The sequence below is a fragment of the Carassius gibelio genome, chromosome A25, assembly GCF_023724105.1.
Source record: "Carassius gibelio isolate Cgi1373 ecotype wild population from Czech Republic chromosome A25, carGib1.2-hapl.c, whole genome shotgun sequence".
Classification (NCBI taxonomy): Eukaryota; Metazoa; Chordata; class Actinopteri; order Cypriniformes; family Cyprinidae; genus Carassius; species Carassius gibelio.
The window spans coordinates 15293731-15311227 of NC_068395.1; the positions used below are offsets into that span (position 1 = coordinate 15293731).

The following is a 17497-nucleotide window of genomic DNA, read 5'->3' on the forward strand; positions in this document are numbered from 1 at the left end:
TGATCTGAGGTGACCTTTCACCTCTTTTATGATGGTTCTTTTTTGTAATTATATTTCATATACAGCTCAGTCATTATGATGCTGGGGGGGAAATGCAGCTTCATTCTAAACTCATATGAAATTATTTTGATGATTATACATTCATGAAAAAAGCTACAGAACCAATTTGGTATTCAACAGTTTTAGTTTATTTGCTCTAATGATAGATTGGATGATACATCATAATTTTGTACATACTAAACACATCTCTATAAATGCTACAATTTAGCAAATAATGCACACTGGCTGTTCGCACAGCGTTCATCTTACATTATGCAGTGTACATGAGATAGCAGAGATACAAAGAGAGTTAAATATTACAGCATTAGTCTTAGCAGCTCGATCTGTTGTGAATCCTGCCCACTTCTTTGCATCATCACAACATGCTTCAGTGCTCTGAGAGAGTTTATAGTGCTGTGAGTTTAACACTTCATGACTGAGAGCAGAACAGAACACAATCTTCATCATCACACAAGACACAACAACAACAATGAACAACATCATCATCCTCATCTGGACTCTTACATTGTTTGCTCAAGGTTTGTGGTAAAACTTTCATAGAGATAATTCATTATTTTAAAATGTGAAATATACATCATATTATTATGCTTTGTTCCTTTCTTTTAGAGAGTAGAGGACAGATCACTGTAACTCAGAGTCCATCAATAACAGCAGCTCAACCAGGACAAGAAGTCAGAATAAACTGTAAAACCAGCAGTAATGTCTACAGTGATAGTAATGGGTCACGGATGTACTGGTTTTTACAGAAACCTGGAGAAGCTCCTAAACTCCTCATATATTATGCAACAACCCGTTACACTGGAACTCCATCTAGATTCAGTGGCAGTGGATCTAACAGTGATTTCACTCTGACCATCAGTGGAGTCCAGACTGAAGATACAGGAGATTATTACTGTCAGAGTTTACACTCTATTAGTGGTAGCTGGGTGTTCACACAGTGATAAAGAGTCGTACAAAAACCTCCGTCAGTCAGAGTCACAGTGACTGCACTGATACAGCTGAGAGATACTGCAGCTGCTGATGGATGTGATGAATCTCAGTCACTCTTGTCTGTAGATCATTAAATTTCAATGCAGAAAACTATCTATTAGCAGAAACCAAACATTTCCATTCATAAGTTGCATGAGGACTTTTTTCCATCATTAAAGTTTATGAAATAGCCTCAAAGTCCAGATTGAGTCTTGTCTTCACTACACAACTCTCTGACTACATGAATCACTGCTGCTCACATCACACAAGACTTCTGCTCATCTGTCATCTCTGTGTTGCAGGTCCGAACCCCCCCTATCTGAGGGTTGCCCCCCCCCCCCCCCGAAATATAATTGAAATATGTGTATTGTAAATAATATAATGATACATAATTAAACTAATTGTGTAAGTAGCAAAACAATACAAATGCAAACTGAGCAACAACAAAAACAAGTTGTAAAGATCCCGAGTTCCCCCTGCTTTGCCTCACATTGCTTTGGTCCACTGCCTGCTCCCCTTTTACCTCACCACCACCGACACACGAGAAAACGTGTTTCAGTTGTTGTGGAACTCCATAAGTCTGTTAGCGATTATAACAGGCGTTTTATACAGACGTTTACCTAGCTTGTTTAATAACATCTTACAAACACCCATAGTGTAGTCTTGTACGTTAGATTAGACTAGTGCGGGTGCGCATTTAGATTTTCCCGCGTTCACTATGATTTAGTCGGTTTCAGTGGCGGCTCGTCGGGTGAGGCAGGGGAGGCACAGTTCACCCAAATTTCGAGGTGAAAATGAGGAAGATTTAATGTTATTAAAATTCACTATTCATTTCAGTTCATGTCTCAGAATGTATATATTTTTGTTTGTAATTTCACAGTTGTAATACCATTACATGAAAGCTCCGCTTTTCTATCGCGAATGTGCTGAATCTGCTGATGTAATTACAACCGCTAAGTGAGAGAGAAGGGGAGTGCTGAGAAAAGTAACATCATAGAGGAGCCTAGCCTCCCTTTTGGTCATGCTTCTGGTATATCAACCAACCATCATAAAGACATAAATTACGTGCTATTAGTTTGAACCTGATTTTATACAGTCTATGTGCGGCAGGACACAGAGGGTTGTCAGAATAGATGGAGCGACTACGCCACCCTGGCACGGTGCCAGAGATAATACCTTGCCCGTAGGCAACACAGGTTCATGTGCAATAAATTGGCAGAAGACGTGGGTAAAACAATTATGAAATTTTATTAAAAATAAAATTTTATGCAACAAAAAGAAAAAAAAAATAATAATAATTCAATGAATGTGATATGGGTGGCCAATAACCTCAAACTGTAGGAAGAGGATGCAGGAGCCGAGGCATAACAACTGGGAATAAGGGAACTAATAGGCCTCCACAACACCGCACACTTTTGTTACACCTGTGTGGAAACACACACACACACAACACACAGCACTCGTGAAGTAGCACCACCACCAAAATCCACCCCGCTTTCGGCACTCAGCTCCTGTAACAACAAGATGATATGTTACACTTGAGGGTAAAACAAGAGGAAAGTAAAACACTTTTGTATACACAAAATAAACCAAAATACAATAGAGTGTTAAAGAAAATACCAAAACAATAAATCAGTCAAAAGAAAACATTAAACACAGAAAATAAACAACCATTTTACAAACATTGCTCAAATAACAGAACACAAGGGAACACAACAATATTAAAGGACTGGCAAAGCAACAGCGCCTCTGGACGATACTTCCCACGGAGCCCCCCACAGTAAGAAGTTAAAAATCGCCCGCAGACGCAACAAGTCTACCTGTAAATGAAATTTAATTATAAACAAAAATAACAACTAAATCAATGTATTCTAGCTTTAAAAATATACTACCTGAGTCAGATGTCCAGACCGTAATACTTAATTAAATAAGTGCACAAGGGGGACAAGGCACTCTGATTCGTGATAATCGTATCCGTGCAATCTCTCAAAGCCCAACTGATTAGGTATGCAAATGTTCCGTGCACCCGTGGGCTCACTCGGTCGGCAAAACAGCACACAATGGGGCAAACTATGTAGCGTCAGGCAGAACCTCTGGACTATTAAAGGCTCCCTCCCGCTTGCTTTAGACTACAAACAAATTGGATCGTCACAAACTCAAGCTTGCACTAATGAAATTCATTCAGTAGATTCACTTACCGGTTAAGAGAGACCACGTCAACCAAGCAGCAGCCGCAAGGTTTATCCAACACTATCCAACACTATCCAACTATCCAACTATCCAACTATCCAACTACAAATGACGCAGCAACAAGGGGCGTGTCTCATGATGTCATACCACCTCACCGCTATATTTATATGTGATCACTACGCAGTGATAGGATAATCAATGTGTATAGCAACCAATCCAATAGGACGGGCTTCGCTAATCCTGTCACAATCGATTGTGGTGATGCGCTCAATTTACGATGGTAATTATGGGCGGATTACGGTACGTTCAATGAGTATAAAAGGAGATGAGATTGACATCTTAGGGAAGCGTGTATTATGGGTCCTGGAGGTGACGTCATGTCGTCCGTCATTCTGTGCGCCGGGTTAATGTCCGGGAGCGTGCGTCTGAGGAGTACTTTTAGACACGCCGAACAGATCTTCGTCAATGTGAGGCCATAATTAGTATGCCATCGACTGCACCGGGTGGTGGGAATTACCATACACAGTGATACGGGAGCCAGGAGGTGTTACGGAAGGCTTTGTGGGCGCTGTTGGGCTTTATGCGACCCAGTGCTGGTCCCACGAATTGGGACTGTCTGCAGCTGGTAGCCTGTATTCGAACTGGAATGCTTCAGAATGGAGTTGTATTCTTCTCTGCAGGCTGTCTTCGACCCCTTTCTCCCTTGTACTGGGACGATTCATCGACTGTTGACCCGTATCTTTCCTTGACGAGTTCAGCCCAGTGTACGAGGGTCTCCATGGCGACCGGAATGGTAGTGCGCTTACAGCCTATGGTGACGCATCTAAATGTAGCCTTTTGACTTGACATTGTGATTCGAGTACTTTGGCGAGAAGCTACTGGGTTTGTCACTACTATTGTGTCTTAATATGTTTCTGTGAGTTTGTTTATAAATGTATTTTGAGTATGTTGTTGTATTGTAAATTGAGAATATTTTTGAGACAGTGCTGGGCACCAGAGTCAACTAACTATCCGCCAGTGAATGATTGCATCATTGCGACGAACTGACTCATTCTGGTAGCATGTGATGAGTATTAATTGACCAACCATAACATGGAATGTGTATCTATTTGTTTGCCCATAACCTGGAATGTGCATTTGTTTGTTTGCTTGTATTTTATATGGTTTTCTCTTTCACTCAGAAGCGGGGTCCTAGTTGTAGCCAGAGTCTTCTGTTTGCGTGGTTGTGGTTCGGCTTTTGGTCTGCAGTGTTCACAGTGGGTGAATTTGGTGTGGTGCGAGCACAGGTAATGTGAGTTAGCTACTGTTTATTGGACAGGCAAGATGAATGCCCCAATTCTTGAGTGAGTTGTGTGTGTGTATTTGTGTAACCTCTTCCATGATTAATGCAATCTTTTTATGGTGATTTATTAAAAGTTGTATTTTATTGTATGTATTGAGGAATAAATCTGTGAAACGCATATTCTCGTCTGTTACCTGACTCAGCCACTGTGAATCTGTGTGCTTTAAAGTTATGTATCTGTAGGTCCCCGGCCAATTTCCGGGGTGGCGTAGTCGGGTCAGTGCCATTATTGTTATTGTAGTTAACTTAGGATAGCGAGCTGCCACATATGGTTTGAACGTCTCTCGGAGCGGCTGGGCTGATAATTTACCAAGTATTTATGAGTAGCGATATTGAATATATTTTCTTTACGGTTTCTGACTAAAAACTGCCAAAAAGCCATTTTAAAGTGGTTAAGCAAATAATAATAATAACAATTGGCAGGGATCCCCAGACCAAAACAATTAGTTTGCCTCCTCTATTTTAAAATTCACGAGCCGCCACTGGTCGGTTTACTTCATTTAATATAGTTCTAATTTAACATCATACTAAGAGCGCAGCTGTTCTCCAGACATTAGCATAACACATTTGATTTCAATTTTTATAAAAATTGAATAAACAAGAAGTTAATATTAAGTGCATTTTAGGCACCATATTGCCTGTTTTAGCTCTATTTCACCAACGAAAAAAGTTGAAAACTAAGCTACAGCATTTATAGCACTAATGGCGTCTTTGAGAGACACACTGAGGAGGTGTTTCCTAACTTAATGAATTCACTTTTTGAACAAATCAGTCATTGACGTAATAATTATTTTTTTTCACGTCTATACCGATCTCACTATACAGTTGTGTGAGGGTGTATGTTAAGATTTTGCTAGGCATGGCACATGTTTTTATATATGCATGTTTTAATTATAACTGTAAAGCAACAACATTGCTATTAAATGTGCTACATAAATAAATACAAGTTGAAGTTAAGTTCAAATTCCATTGTATTTTGGTGGCTGAAGAATGTTTTTCGTCAATTTAGTCAGCTTTTTCATTGAACAAAAAATAAACTTTGACAAGAAGGATCATGGAACGCTCTCCATGCAATAGTAGCGAAGGCTTTCCTCTCTGTACACATTTCCTTAAGTACAATTGTTTTATTGGTGTCCCCTTCAAAATTTGCTCATGAGAAATGTTATGTTTATTGTCCCCCCAACATTTAGATGAGATTTTTGCCCCTGGCGATGCAGCTTCTAAAGTCTAGTCCAGTATTTCACTAACATGTGATTTTGGGAGGCTGATGTGGAGAGAGAGGAAGTTTTTTCATGATCAGAAGCTGGATGGAGTTTGTAGATCATGAACAGCGAGAACATCACAGTCACTGCTAGAGGCACCACTGGGCTTTTTGACTTTTCAGACTTTTTGTGAATTTTAATTCAAGTTGTATTTCTGAACATTGTACAATTGCTCCAAATTAATTGTTCCAAAAATACTCCCTCCGGTTTGTCACAAGTTTCAGAAAGTTTTTTTCGAGTATGGGTCCTTGTGACGTTAGATGGAGCGGAATTTCCTTATATGGGTTCTAAGGCACTTCTCCCGGAAGAGCATGCGCTCCCGTAGAGTAGAGCAGAGACATTCACTGATCAGAGCGAGAGAGCGGAATGTCACAAAAGAAGTGTGTTTTTGGTTGCCAGGGCAAGACAACCCTGGACAGATTACCAAAAAAAAAAAAAAAAAAACAGCATTAAGGGACCAGTGGATGAATTTTATTATTAAAGAGCATCAACGAAGTTGTGCAAGTGTTTGTGTTTGTTCCCTGCATTTCGAAGATTCTTGTTTTACAAGCATCTTGGCCCAGTTTTACGCCGGATTTGCATATAGTTTATTTCTTAAGGATAATGCAGCCCCATGAAAAAGGTTCACGATCGTGTGTTGGAAGCGCAGGTGGTGAGTAAAACTGCTTCAAATGCCTGTTAACTTAGCTATCGGCGCGTAAGCACATCAAGTAAACAACATGCGATGTTGTCATCAAACTGCACTTCCCACATGTACACCTTTAAAGAAGAAAAAAAAGACGACATAAAGTGGAACTTAGTCATTTTCCAAAACTGCTAAGCAAATATATACAGTTTCAATACATACCACATAGACGTCCTGCTGTAATCGTTGCTGCTGCTGCTCTAGTTCAATTTCAGCCTCCGGACCTGATTCTGGATCACAAATAAACGGCTGAATCTGAATGTTAGCCATGGTTTGTTTTGGATGATGGTTTTGTCCTCACGGTAATGTCACAGTTTCCAGACACTCTCAACGCAAAAGCCTACTCGCGCTCGTGATTTCTTGCTGTACTTTTTTAATGTAGTCAAGCATTTTATGTTTAATCATTTATGTTTAATGTTTTTTTGCACCTTTTATACCTTTTTTAATACTGAAAAAACAGCTTAATAATAAACTAATAGTTTAATTCATTTCTAATGAGCTAAAAAGTTATTGAAATGTTATTGAATCACGTTAAAATGAAGTATTAAAAGAATATTTTAAATGATAATCAAATAAAAATTCTTGACCATGGGCACATTAGGTAGTCGCAGCCAAAACTATGGATGCTCCATAAAGGGAACAAAATATTCAAAATGATAGGTGGATCATGTTGCATCTATTAATGAAGGTTTGGAATCTATGAGGTACTATTTAAAATCAAGATCAAAAGATGCTCTGCCTCCCAGTGATTTTATTGTGTGTCTGAAAGAATGGACTTTGTTGTTGTTCGAAGACTGCCTGTGTAGACAAGAAAAAAGGTTCTGCAATGGGGAGTTTCACCTCAAATTATGAAAATTAATTTATTGGTTTATGTGAAGAAAGATTTGTGTACTATACCAGTAATGTTTTTAGAGAGAAAAAACATTACTGGGCATGGGTAACTTTTGAGGTGAGGTAGAAATGATGACAGAAGCTACAAAAAATACATACACTGTAAAAAATGTACTGTAGAATTTACAGGATTTTACTGGCAAAAAAGTTGCCAATAAAATCCTGTAAAAATGATGTTAATTGCTGTAAAATGGATTACAGGATATTACTGCAAAGCAAATTATAGTTAATTGTTGTATGTGAAATACAGTAGTTTGTAGTATTTTTTACAGTAACATTGAATTTTACAAGTAGTTTATTTTTCAGCAATATTTTGTAAATTCACTAAAGTACAGTATTTACCTGGCAAACAAGTTGCCAATTAAGTCCTGTAAATATATTTTACAGCATTTTTTTGTAATTTCATTAAATTACAGTATTTAGCTGGCAACAAAAGTTGCCAATAAAATCATGTAAATACCCCTAAATACAATATGATGTTGTAATAATTTGACAATGAAACTGCTTTAAAGAATAATTTTAACAGTAAACTATAAAATACTGATATAAATGCATTATCATGAGCTCTATCTTAATACATTTACAAATGTATGAAAACCAAGTCAATGATGATGCAAATAAGTATTTATTAAAACTGGCAGAAATACATTGCAAGTGTAACGACAGGTAAAAGAGGAGGAAGCAATTGCAGGCAATCAGATGATGTTTATTAGAAAGAGAGTCCAGAATGTTGGCAATGGCAAGGAAGGTCTACGGTGGCGTGAGAAGAGCTGGATGGTGAAGTCGATGGTGCAGGTGAAGGTGGTCAATGGTTGAAACCAGGAACAGACCGGAACACTGACACGAGGACGACAACACGAACCCAATCCAGCACACGAACACGGAAGACGGAAATCCAACTAGGACACGGAAACATGAGAGAGGATCTGACGGCAGACAGAGAGAGAGGTGAGTGTTTATAGCAGAGTGGAGATGAGGCTCAGCTGGAGCGAGACAATCAACATACAGGTGACAACAATTAACCAAACGAGCACATGGAGACTACGAGAGTACAAAAACAAACACAAAACATGACACGGAGGAAACAATGGATTTCCTACCGTGACAGTACCCCCTCCCCTAGGACGTCACCTGACGTTCCCAGCCTGCCTTACCTGTAGATTGTAATCATCAATAAGGCGGTGATCCAGTATGTCCCGAGCAGGAACCCACCTTCTCTCCTCCGGACCGTAACCTTCCCAATCCACCAAGTACTGAAATCCGCGTCCCCTCCGTCTAGAGTCCAGAATACGATTAACCAAATATGTGGTTTCCCCATTAACGATACGAGGCGGGGGGGGGGAACCGGGGAAGGCGGATTAAGACGGGAAAAAATCACCGGTTTAATTTTGGACACATGGAACACGGGATGAACCCTCCTGTACGTCGGAGGAAGGCTAAGACGCACTGTTACCGGATTAATGATTTTGGTAACAGAAAACGGGCCAATAAATTTGGGAGCAAGTTTATTCGAAACGGAACGCATCTGAATATTCTGGGTTGAAAGCCACACTCTTTGACCGACGACGTAACGGGGAGGCTTCGACCGGTGGCGATCGGCCTTAGCCTTGGTGCGCGACCTAGCCTGGAGCCAGGTGCGGTGACACCTCTGGACTAGTGCGTGTGCGGAGGGGACCGAAACCTCGGATTCCGTACTGACAAAATTAGGTGGTTGGTACCCTAAACTACACTTAAATGGAGACATGCCCGTAGATGACACTGGCAAAGAATTGTGTGCGTACTCCACAATTGAGAGTTGCTGACACCAGGACGAAGGATTATTGGAAGCCAAACATCGCAAAACCCTTTCGACATCCTGATTGGCTTGCTCAGTTTGACCATTGCTCTGGGGATGGAACCCGGAAGAAAGACTAACAGTCGCTCCTAACAATTTACAAAATTCTCGCCAAAATTTGGACACAAATTGGGGACCCCTGTCAGAAACCACGTCTGTCGGAAGGCCATGTATACGGAAGACGTGGTCAATGACAGCTACCGCTGTTTCCTTGGCTGAAGGTAATTTGGGCAAGGGAATAAAATGAGTCGCCTTCGAGAACCGGTCCACTACGGTTAAAATCACCGTATTGCCCTTAGAGGGCGGGAGGGCGGTAATGAAATCTAGCGAAATGTGGGACCAGGGTCTCGAAGGGACAGACAGCGGTAAGAGTAACCCATCTGGAGGTCGATTGGAAGTCTTACCAATAGCGCAAACTGAACAAGCCAAGACGAAGTCGTGGACGTCACGAGCCATACCAGGCCACCAAAATCGTTGCTTGACTAGAAACCTAGTTCTACTAACCCCTGGGTGACAAGCAACACTGGAACAATGACCCCACTGGAGAACGTCTGACCGTAACCCCTCCGGCACAAACAATCGGTTCGGTGGGCAACGAGCCGGGGGCGTTACCCCTTCTAAGGCAGTCAACACCTTCGATTCGACCTCCCATCTGAGCGCGGAGATAATGATGGTCCCCGGTAAAATGGGCTCGGGAGTAGCAGTACGATCGGAATGCTCAAAAAGACGGGATAAAGCATCGGGTTTGATGTTTTTGGAACCCGGCCGGTAAGAAAGTGTAAAATCGAAACGACCGAAAAACAATGCCCACCGAGCCTGCCTGGAGTTAAGTCTTTTGGCGGTTCTAATGTATTCGAGATTCTTATGGTCCGTCCATACAATGAAAGGTACACCCGACCCTTCAAGCCAGTGACGCCATTCTTCCAGTGCAAGTTTGACTGCCAACAACTCTCGATTGCCAATGTCATAATTAACTTCTGCAGGAGATAAACGGTGAGAATAATACGCGCATGGATGCACCTTTCCGTCTGAGGATGCGCGTTGGGACAACACTGCTCCTACCCCCACCTCTGACGCGTCGACCTCCACTATGAATTGACGTGAACGATCAGGGGTGACGAGAATGGGAGCTGAAACAAAGCAGCTTTTCAGTTTGGCAAACGCAGCCTCGGCTGCGTCTGACCACCTGAACGTCAAACTAGGGGAGGTCAAGGCGGTCAGAGGAGCGGCTAGTTGGCTGAAATTGCGAATGAAACGCCGGTAAAAATTGGCGAACCCCAGAAATCTCTGCAGGGCCTTGCGAGACTCTGGGGATGGCCAATTTACCACAGCCTTAACCTTCTCAGGATCCATGCGAACACCCTCAGTCGAAATGATGTGTCCTAGAAAGGAAACAGACTGTGCATGAAAAACACATTTCTCCGCCTTGACAAACAATCCATTCTCTAGCAACCGCAGAAGCACTCGTCGTACGTGTTGCACGTGTTCCTGGAGAGACGAAGAAAAAATCAATATGTCATCCAGGTAAACATATATGAACAGATCGACCATGTCTCGCAACACGTCATTAACGAGTGCTTGGAAGACTGCCGGCGAGTTCGTTAGCCCGAAAGGCATCACGCAGTACTCAAAATGGCCTCTAGGGGTGTTAAAGGCAGTCTTCCACTCATCCCCCTCCCTGATGCGGACCAAATGATAAGCATTACGTAAGTCCAATTTAGTGAAAACGGACGCTCCCTGCAACCTCTCAAAAGCTGAAGACATAAGCGGTAAAGGATAGGTATTCTTTACCGTTATGTTGTTCAGCCCTCGGTAGTCAATGCAAGGTCGCAAGGATCAGTCCTTCTTTCCCACAAAAAAGAACCCCGCCCCCGCTGGAGAAGAAGAAGGGCGGATAAACCCCGTTGCTAGAGAACTGGATATATATTTCTCCATGGCCGCCATCTCTGGAATAGACAAAGAATATAACTTGCCCTTAGGCGGAGAAGTACCTGGCAATAACTCTATCGCACAGTCATAGGGACGATGAGGAGGAAGAGAATCAGCACGAGACTTACTGAACACCTCCTTCAGGTCGTGGTACTCCGCAGGCACGTTAGCCAAATCCACTGCTTCCCCCTGAAACACAGACTCAAAAACATTAACACCAGCAGACAAAAGACAAGACAAATGACATTCCTCGCTCCAGCTAATCACAGATCCGAGGCGCCAATTGATCCTGGGGTTGTGTTTCTGGAGCCAGGTGTGACCGAGAACAATGGGGGATTGAGGTGAGTCCGTGATGTAAAATGAAATCTCCTCCGTATGGTTGCCAGACGTGATGAGGGAAACAGGTAAAGTGGTCTGTGTGATGACTGGCAGTTTGTGTCCGTTGAGTGCAAAAGGTGCAATGGGGTGTTTGAGGGAGGTGAGAGGAATGTTGCGTTTAGTGGCAAACTTAAAGTCCATGAAACTACCCTCGGCCCCAGAATCCAACAAAGCGTGATGATCGAGTGCGTGGGTGGACCACCGTAGACTCACCGGAAGGAGTGTCGATGTAGATGAGGTCTTCCTGGCAGAGATCCCACCCGATAGTAGCCTCAGTTTTACTATCGGGTTTGGTCTTCTTACCGGACAGCGCTGGATGTGATGTTCTTGGCTGCCGCAGTATAAACATAGTCCCAGGGATCTCCGCCTGATCCTCTCCTCCCGGGAGAGCCGAGCTCGCCCCACCTGCATGGGTTCAAGATCTCCCGGTGGGCTGACCGCAACCTCTGAGCGCTGACACTGAGCCTCCGGTCTGTTCGCGAGAACTGCTCTCCCCCTCCGTCTGGCGGCTTGATCGAGTCGGTTGTCCACTCTGATGGTGAGGTCAATCAGGCTATTGAGAGAAGTGGGGAGCTCGACGGCGCGGATCTCCTGTTGGATGCGGTCAGCCAACCCATGCAGGAAGTGATCCCACTGCGCCTCTTCGTTCCACTTACACTCCGCCGCCAGGGTGCGGAACTCAATCGAGTAATCGGATACGGACCTGTCCTCCTGACGTAGGTCCGTGAGAAGTCTAGCCGCTTCCCTCCCGGCGACGGAGCGGTCGAAGACCCGTCTCATCTCCTCCGAAAGGGCGTGGAACGAGGCACAGCAGCTGTCTTGGTTTTCCCACACCGCCGTCCCCCAGAGGGCAGCCCTTCCCGTCAGTAGTGACAAGACGAATGCCACCTTCATTTCCTCGGTGTAGAACGTGCGGGGCTGCAGGGCGAAGTGCAGAGAACAATGAGATAGAAATGATCGACAAAACTCTGGCTCACCCGCATATTTCTCAGGGATGGGGAGGCGTGGTTCGGGCTGGGAAATCCCCCCGGAGACGATCGGCGGTGTGGGTGGCGTGGGAGGCGCAGCGGGTGGCGGTTGTTGTTGGTGTTGAGTCTGGAGAGCGAGCTCGGACACCTTCGTCACCATTGCTTGGAAGGCTCGACCCATCTCATCTATCGCCTTGTCTTGGCGATCCATACGTCCCACGGCTCTCTGCAGAAATTCCTCCAGATGAGATGGGGAGCGATCGCCTGCTGCTTCCATGATGGTCAGATCCTACTGTAACGACAGGTAAAAGAGGAGGAAGCAATTGCAGGCAATCAGATGATGTTTATTAGAAAGAGAGTCCAGAATGTTGGCAATGGCAAGGAAGGTCTACGGTGGCGTGAGAAGAGCTGGATGGTGAAGTCGATGGTGCAGGTGAAGGTGGTCAATGGTTGAAACCAGGAACAGACCGGAACACTGACACGAGGACGACAACACGAACCCAATCCAGCACACGAACACGGAAGACGGAAATCCAACTAGGACACGGAAACATGAGAGAGGATCTGACGGCAGACAGAGAGAGAGGTGAGTGTTTATAGCAGAGTGGAGATGAGGCTCAGCTGGAGCGAGACAATCAACATACAGGTGACAACAATTAACCAAACGAGCACATGGAGACTACGAGAGTACAAAAACAAACACAAAACATGACACGGAGGAAACAATGGATTTCCTACCGTGACAGCAAGGCTTTTACTGGTAAAATACAATTTTCAGTCTTTCAACAGTTAAATCTTATCATAAAAATAGCATAGCATCACAAATAACTGTTTAAAAAAAGCCATATTCAGAGTAGAACATTGAATTTCTATAAAAATGAAGGTCAATCAACAGAATTTGTATAATTTTTTTAAACATTTAAAAAAAAATGTTTTAAAGAAAAGGATTCAAATAAAATTCTGGAATCAACATTAAACCACAAATTCTTTTGTTTGAGCTTATGTTCTATTAAATTAAGAATATTCCTGCAAAAGACTTTCTGAGATGAGCACACACATGAGGGTTGTCCCTCTTCTGAGACTTTTCCACTTGCTTTGCTTTCATGTGTCCGTCTTGTATCGAGGGAGTGTTGTGATTCCAAGAAAACATCTGCACATAAAAACAAGCAAAAGCATCAGGATAAAGTTATGTATCAAATGAAACTAGCCCAATAAAATAAATGTCAAAATGCCACTTATACAATACAATCAGCATTTACCAGTACTTAAAAGGATACTCCACCCCAAAATGAAAATCTCGCCATTAATCACCTCCATGTCGTTCCAAACCCGTAAAAGCTTTGTTCGTCTTCGGAACACAATTTAAGATATTCTGAATGCAACTAGGAAGATTGTGACTGTCCCATAGACTCTCCAGTAAATACCACTGTCAAGGACCAGAAAAGTATGAAAACATCATCAGAAAAGTCCATCAGTGGTTCAACAGTAATGTTATGAAGCAACGACAATACTTTTTGTATGCAAAGAAAACAAAAATAACGATTCATTCAACAATTCACCTCCTCTGCGTCAGTGTAATGCCATTTTTGGATAGAATCTGTTGGACACACACTACATAGCCTTTTCTGTGTCAGCTGGGTCACATGGACATGCTTTCTGTTTATTTACGCTTTGATTTGAACGAAAACAGCTATGATAACACCTTTGTTGAATAAAGTTGTTCTTTTTGTTTTCTTTGCATAAAAAAATTATTCTTGTAGCTTTGTAAAATTACAGTTGAACCACTGATGCCAGATGGACTATTCTGACAATACTGGTCATCCTTTTCTGGGCTTAGACATTGTTAATTGTTTGGCTGTCAGTGGGACAGATGCAAGCCTCCCGGTTCTCATTCAAAATATCTTAAATTGTGTTGCGAAGACAAACAAAGCTTTTACAGGTTTGGAACGACATTACCAGTTAACAGTGATGAATGACTACATTTAATTTTTGAATAAGTAACCTTTTTCGCAAATGAAATTACTTAAGTAAAACTTGTTACCTTTGAAAAAATCCATGTGTGCAAAAGATGCCTGCTCCTGGGACGCACAATGTTGAGGTATGAATTCACAACCATCTGACCCTCAAATAGTCAAAAGCCACTGGGTGGACTTGAAATGAATAAATATAAGCAATAATGTAACCTACAATGCAGTATTTCAATATAAAATGTAATCTAAATTACAATTTTATCAAATGATTTAAATAATTAATAAATTACCTAATAAAATCCGCTTCAGAGTCTTGAAGCATCGAACATTTCTCCACATCAGCTGCTATTCTTTGCACCTAAAAGACATAAAGAAAATAATCTTGTGATTTCTTTAAAGTACTATGTACTGTAAATGAGACCAAAATTAACACCCAAAAAGGCATATATATTAGAATAAACAAACTATTATAAATTATATAATTTATAATTATAAATTGTAATATTACATTGTACGACTGTAACACCAATCAAATTAAATAATTAACAGTGCAAAATTATATGAAATTTGAAAATACAATTAATAAATGTTGGAAAAATGCAATGCTGCTTATTAAACCTAAAACTAATTCGCCATTAGGTGGCAGTAAATAACTTAATGAGTGAATCAACTGAGTCATTCATTGAACTGATCCGTTCAAAAAGATGAATCATTTATCTAAAGTTTGGAGAGTTTTGATTTGAGAATGAGCAAAATAGTTTTGCTTTGGTCTTTGTTTGGAACTATATTCGTTGGTGAAATACAACAACAGTTAATATTGTGTCTAAAAAAGTAAGTAACTTGTTAACTAATTGTTTATTGAACGATGTATTTGCAATCGTGATACTCAGCAAAACAGCTCACTTGTGATGCTTCTTATATGTTATAAATAAACTCAACAGTTGAACATTTAACTTACCTCATGTATTTTCTGTGAGTTTATGTGTGCGGTTAAGCTTTTTTGATGATGAATGAAACGTTAATATAATCAGAATCATTCTCGCGTTTCGATGCTTCCTCTGTCTTTTTTTTCTTTTCTTTTTTTTTTTTAAATCAGGCTAACTTGTCCAGTCGGGCATATAAAGATGTCTTTCAACTTATTATAGTAAGGCGTCGAGTCAATATGGGATAGTTGAACGCATATAAACGAATGAAATTTCAAATTTTGCTTTTCGTCAGTTATTTAGCTACACTGTAAAAAATAAATGTATTTTTACAGAAAAAAATGGTAGAATTTAACAGTATTATGACATTTTGACCAGAACTGTGAAATTCCATAAAAATGCTAACTTTTACATCTAATGTACATTTTCTATTTAAATTTGTTACTGCAAAAAAATTACATTTTCCTTTAAATCCTTAAATCCTTTAAAGCTTAACACCCTCAAAACAGTGGAGATGATCGTGGACTTCAGGAGAAACCCCCCTGCACTCTCCCCACTCACCATCATGAACAGCCCTGTGACTGCAGTGGAGTCATTCAGGTTCCTGGGCACCACTATCTCTCAGGACCTGAAGTGGGACATTCACATTGACTCCATTGTGAAAAAGGCCCAGCAGAGGTTGTACTTTCTCCGCCAGCTGAGGAAGTTTAACCTGCCACAGGAGCTGCTGAAACAGTTCTACTCCACCATCATTGAATCCATCCTCTGCACTTCAGTAACTGTCTGGTTCAGCTCAGCTTCTAAATCTGACCTCAGAAGACTACAGAGGGTAGTCCTGACTGCTGAGCGAATCATCGGTTCAACCCTCCCATCTATTCAAGAACTGTACTTATCCAGAGTGAGAAAAAGGGCTGTCAAAATCACTCTGGACCCCTCACATCCAGCACACTCCCTCTTTGAACTGTTGCCATCTGGTCGACGCTACAGAGCACTGAGCACTAGAACGACCAGACACAGGACCAGTTTCTTCCCTCAGGCAATCCATCTCATGAACAGCTGATAATAACGGCGGACACACTACACTTTATATTTATATACACACACACTTTATTTATCTAACACACATACTTAGTATACACTTAAATTTTGCACACAATATATATGTACATACATAACTTCATTTTGTAATATACTTGCCTACAATTGTCATTTGTATATTGTTATTTACTATCTACTTATTTGTATTTTTTATTCTTTTATCATGTGTTTTATGTTCTGTCGCTGTCATTCTGTTGTACTGCGGAGCTTCTGTCACGAAAACAAATTCCTCGTATGTGTACATACCTGGCAATAAAGCTCATTCTGATTCTGATTCTGATTCTGATTCTGAAATAACAGTAATTGTTGTCTATTGTTATCCTGAACTGTCCTTAAAAAAACATTCCTGTATATTTTTTGGTCAGAGTTGAAAAAAATTTAGTTTTACAGAGAAAACCAGTAGAATTTCACAGTCATTTCTCATTTTCATCAGAACGGTGAAATTCCACTAAAAATGCATACATTAACACCAAATATAGCCTACATTTTTCCAGTTGAATTAGGCAGTGACTATGCACTAAGTGCAAAAAGAAACAGTTGTGATTTACACTAAAAACAAATAGCTATATATTCTATTTACATCATGTAAATGTCGCGAAAGTTTGCAATAAGTGTAAATAGTAATTAGATGCTATATTCTATATTTTGGCAGATTCTGTTTGCATCTCAGTAATTGTGTACATTAACAGGATGCAATAATAGTATAAAGTTTTTTATTAAACACTCGTTAGACACTTTATTTCTACTTCATTTTTGTTGAAAATAAATGCCTTTTCGATGTGATTTGTGATACCAAAAGGTATAAGATACAGATTCGAACCAAGGACTTTGAAACAAGCATCAAATAAACGAGGCTTCCACACTAGTGCCTGTGCCACTGAAGACATTAGGTTAAATTGCGCATCTTTTCTAAACTTTATTGGTGATCCATTGGTGATTGTGCTCACCACTCACTGGGATGGGTTAAAGAGGTCACATTTCGAGTATGCGTTTCACTT

General features: G+C 41.2%; 1 gene segment (V, D, J or C); it reads left to right on the forward strand.

Annotated features, from left to right (window-relative positions):
• Positions 1-514: 514 nt before the first annotated feature.
• LOC127947204 (immunoglobulin kappa variable 3-15-like) lies at positions 515-1091 on the forward strand. The segment is given in 2 exon segments: positions 515-578; positions 667-1091. Coding segments are annotated over 2 exon segments (384 nt in total).
• Positions 1092-17497: the final 16406 nt, after the last annotated feature.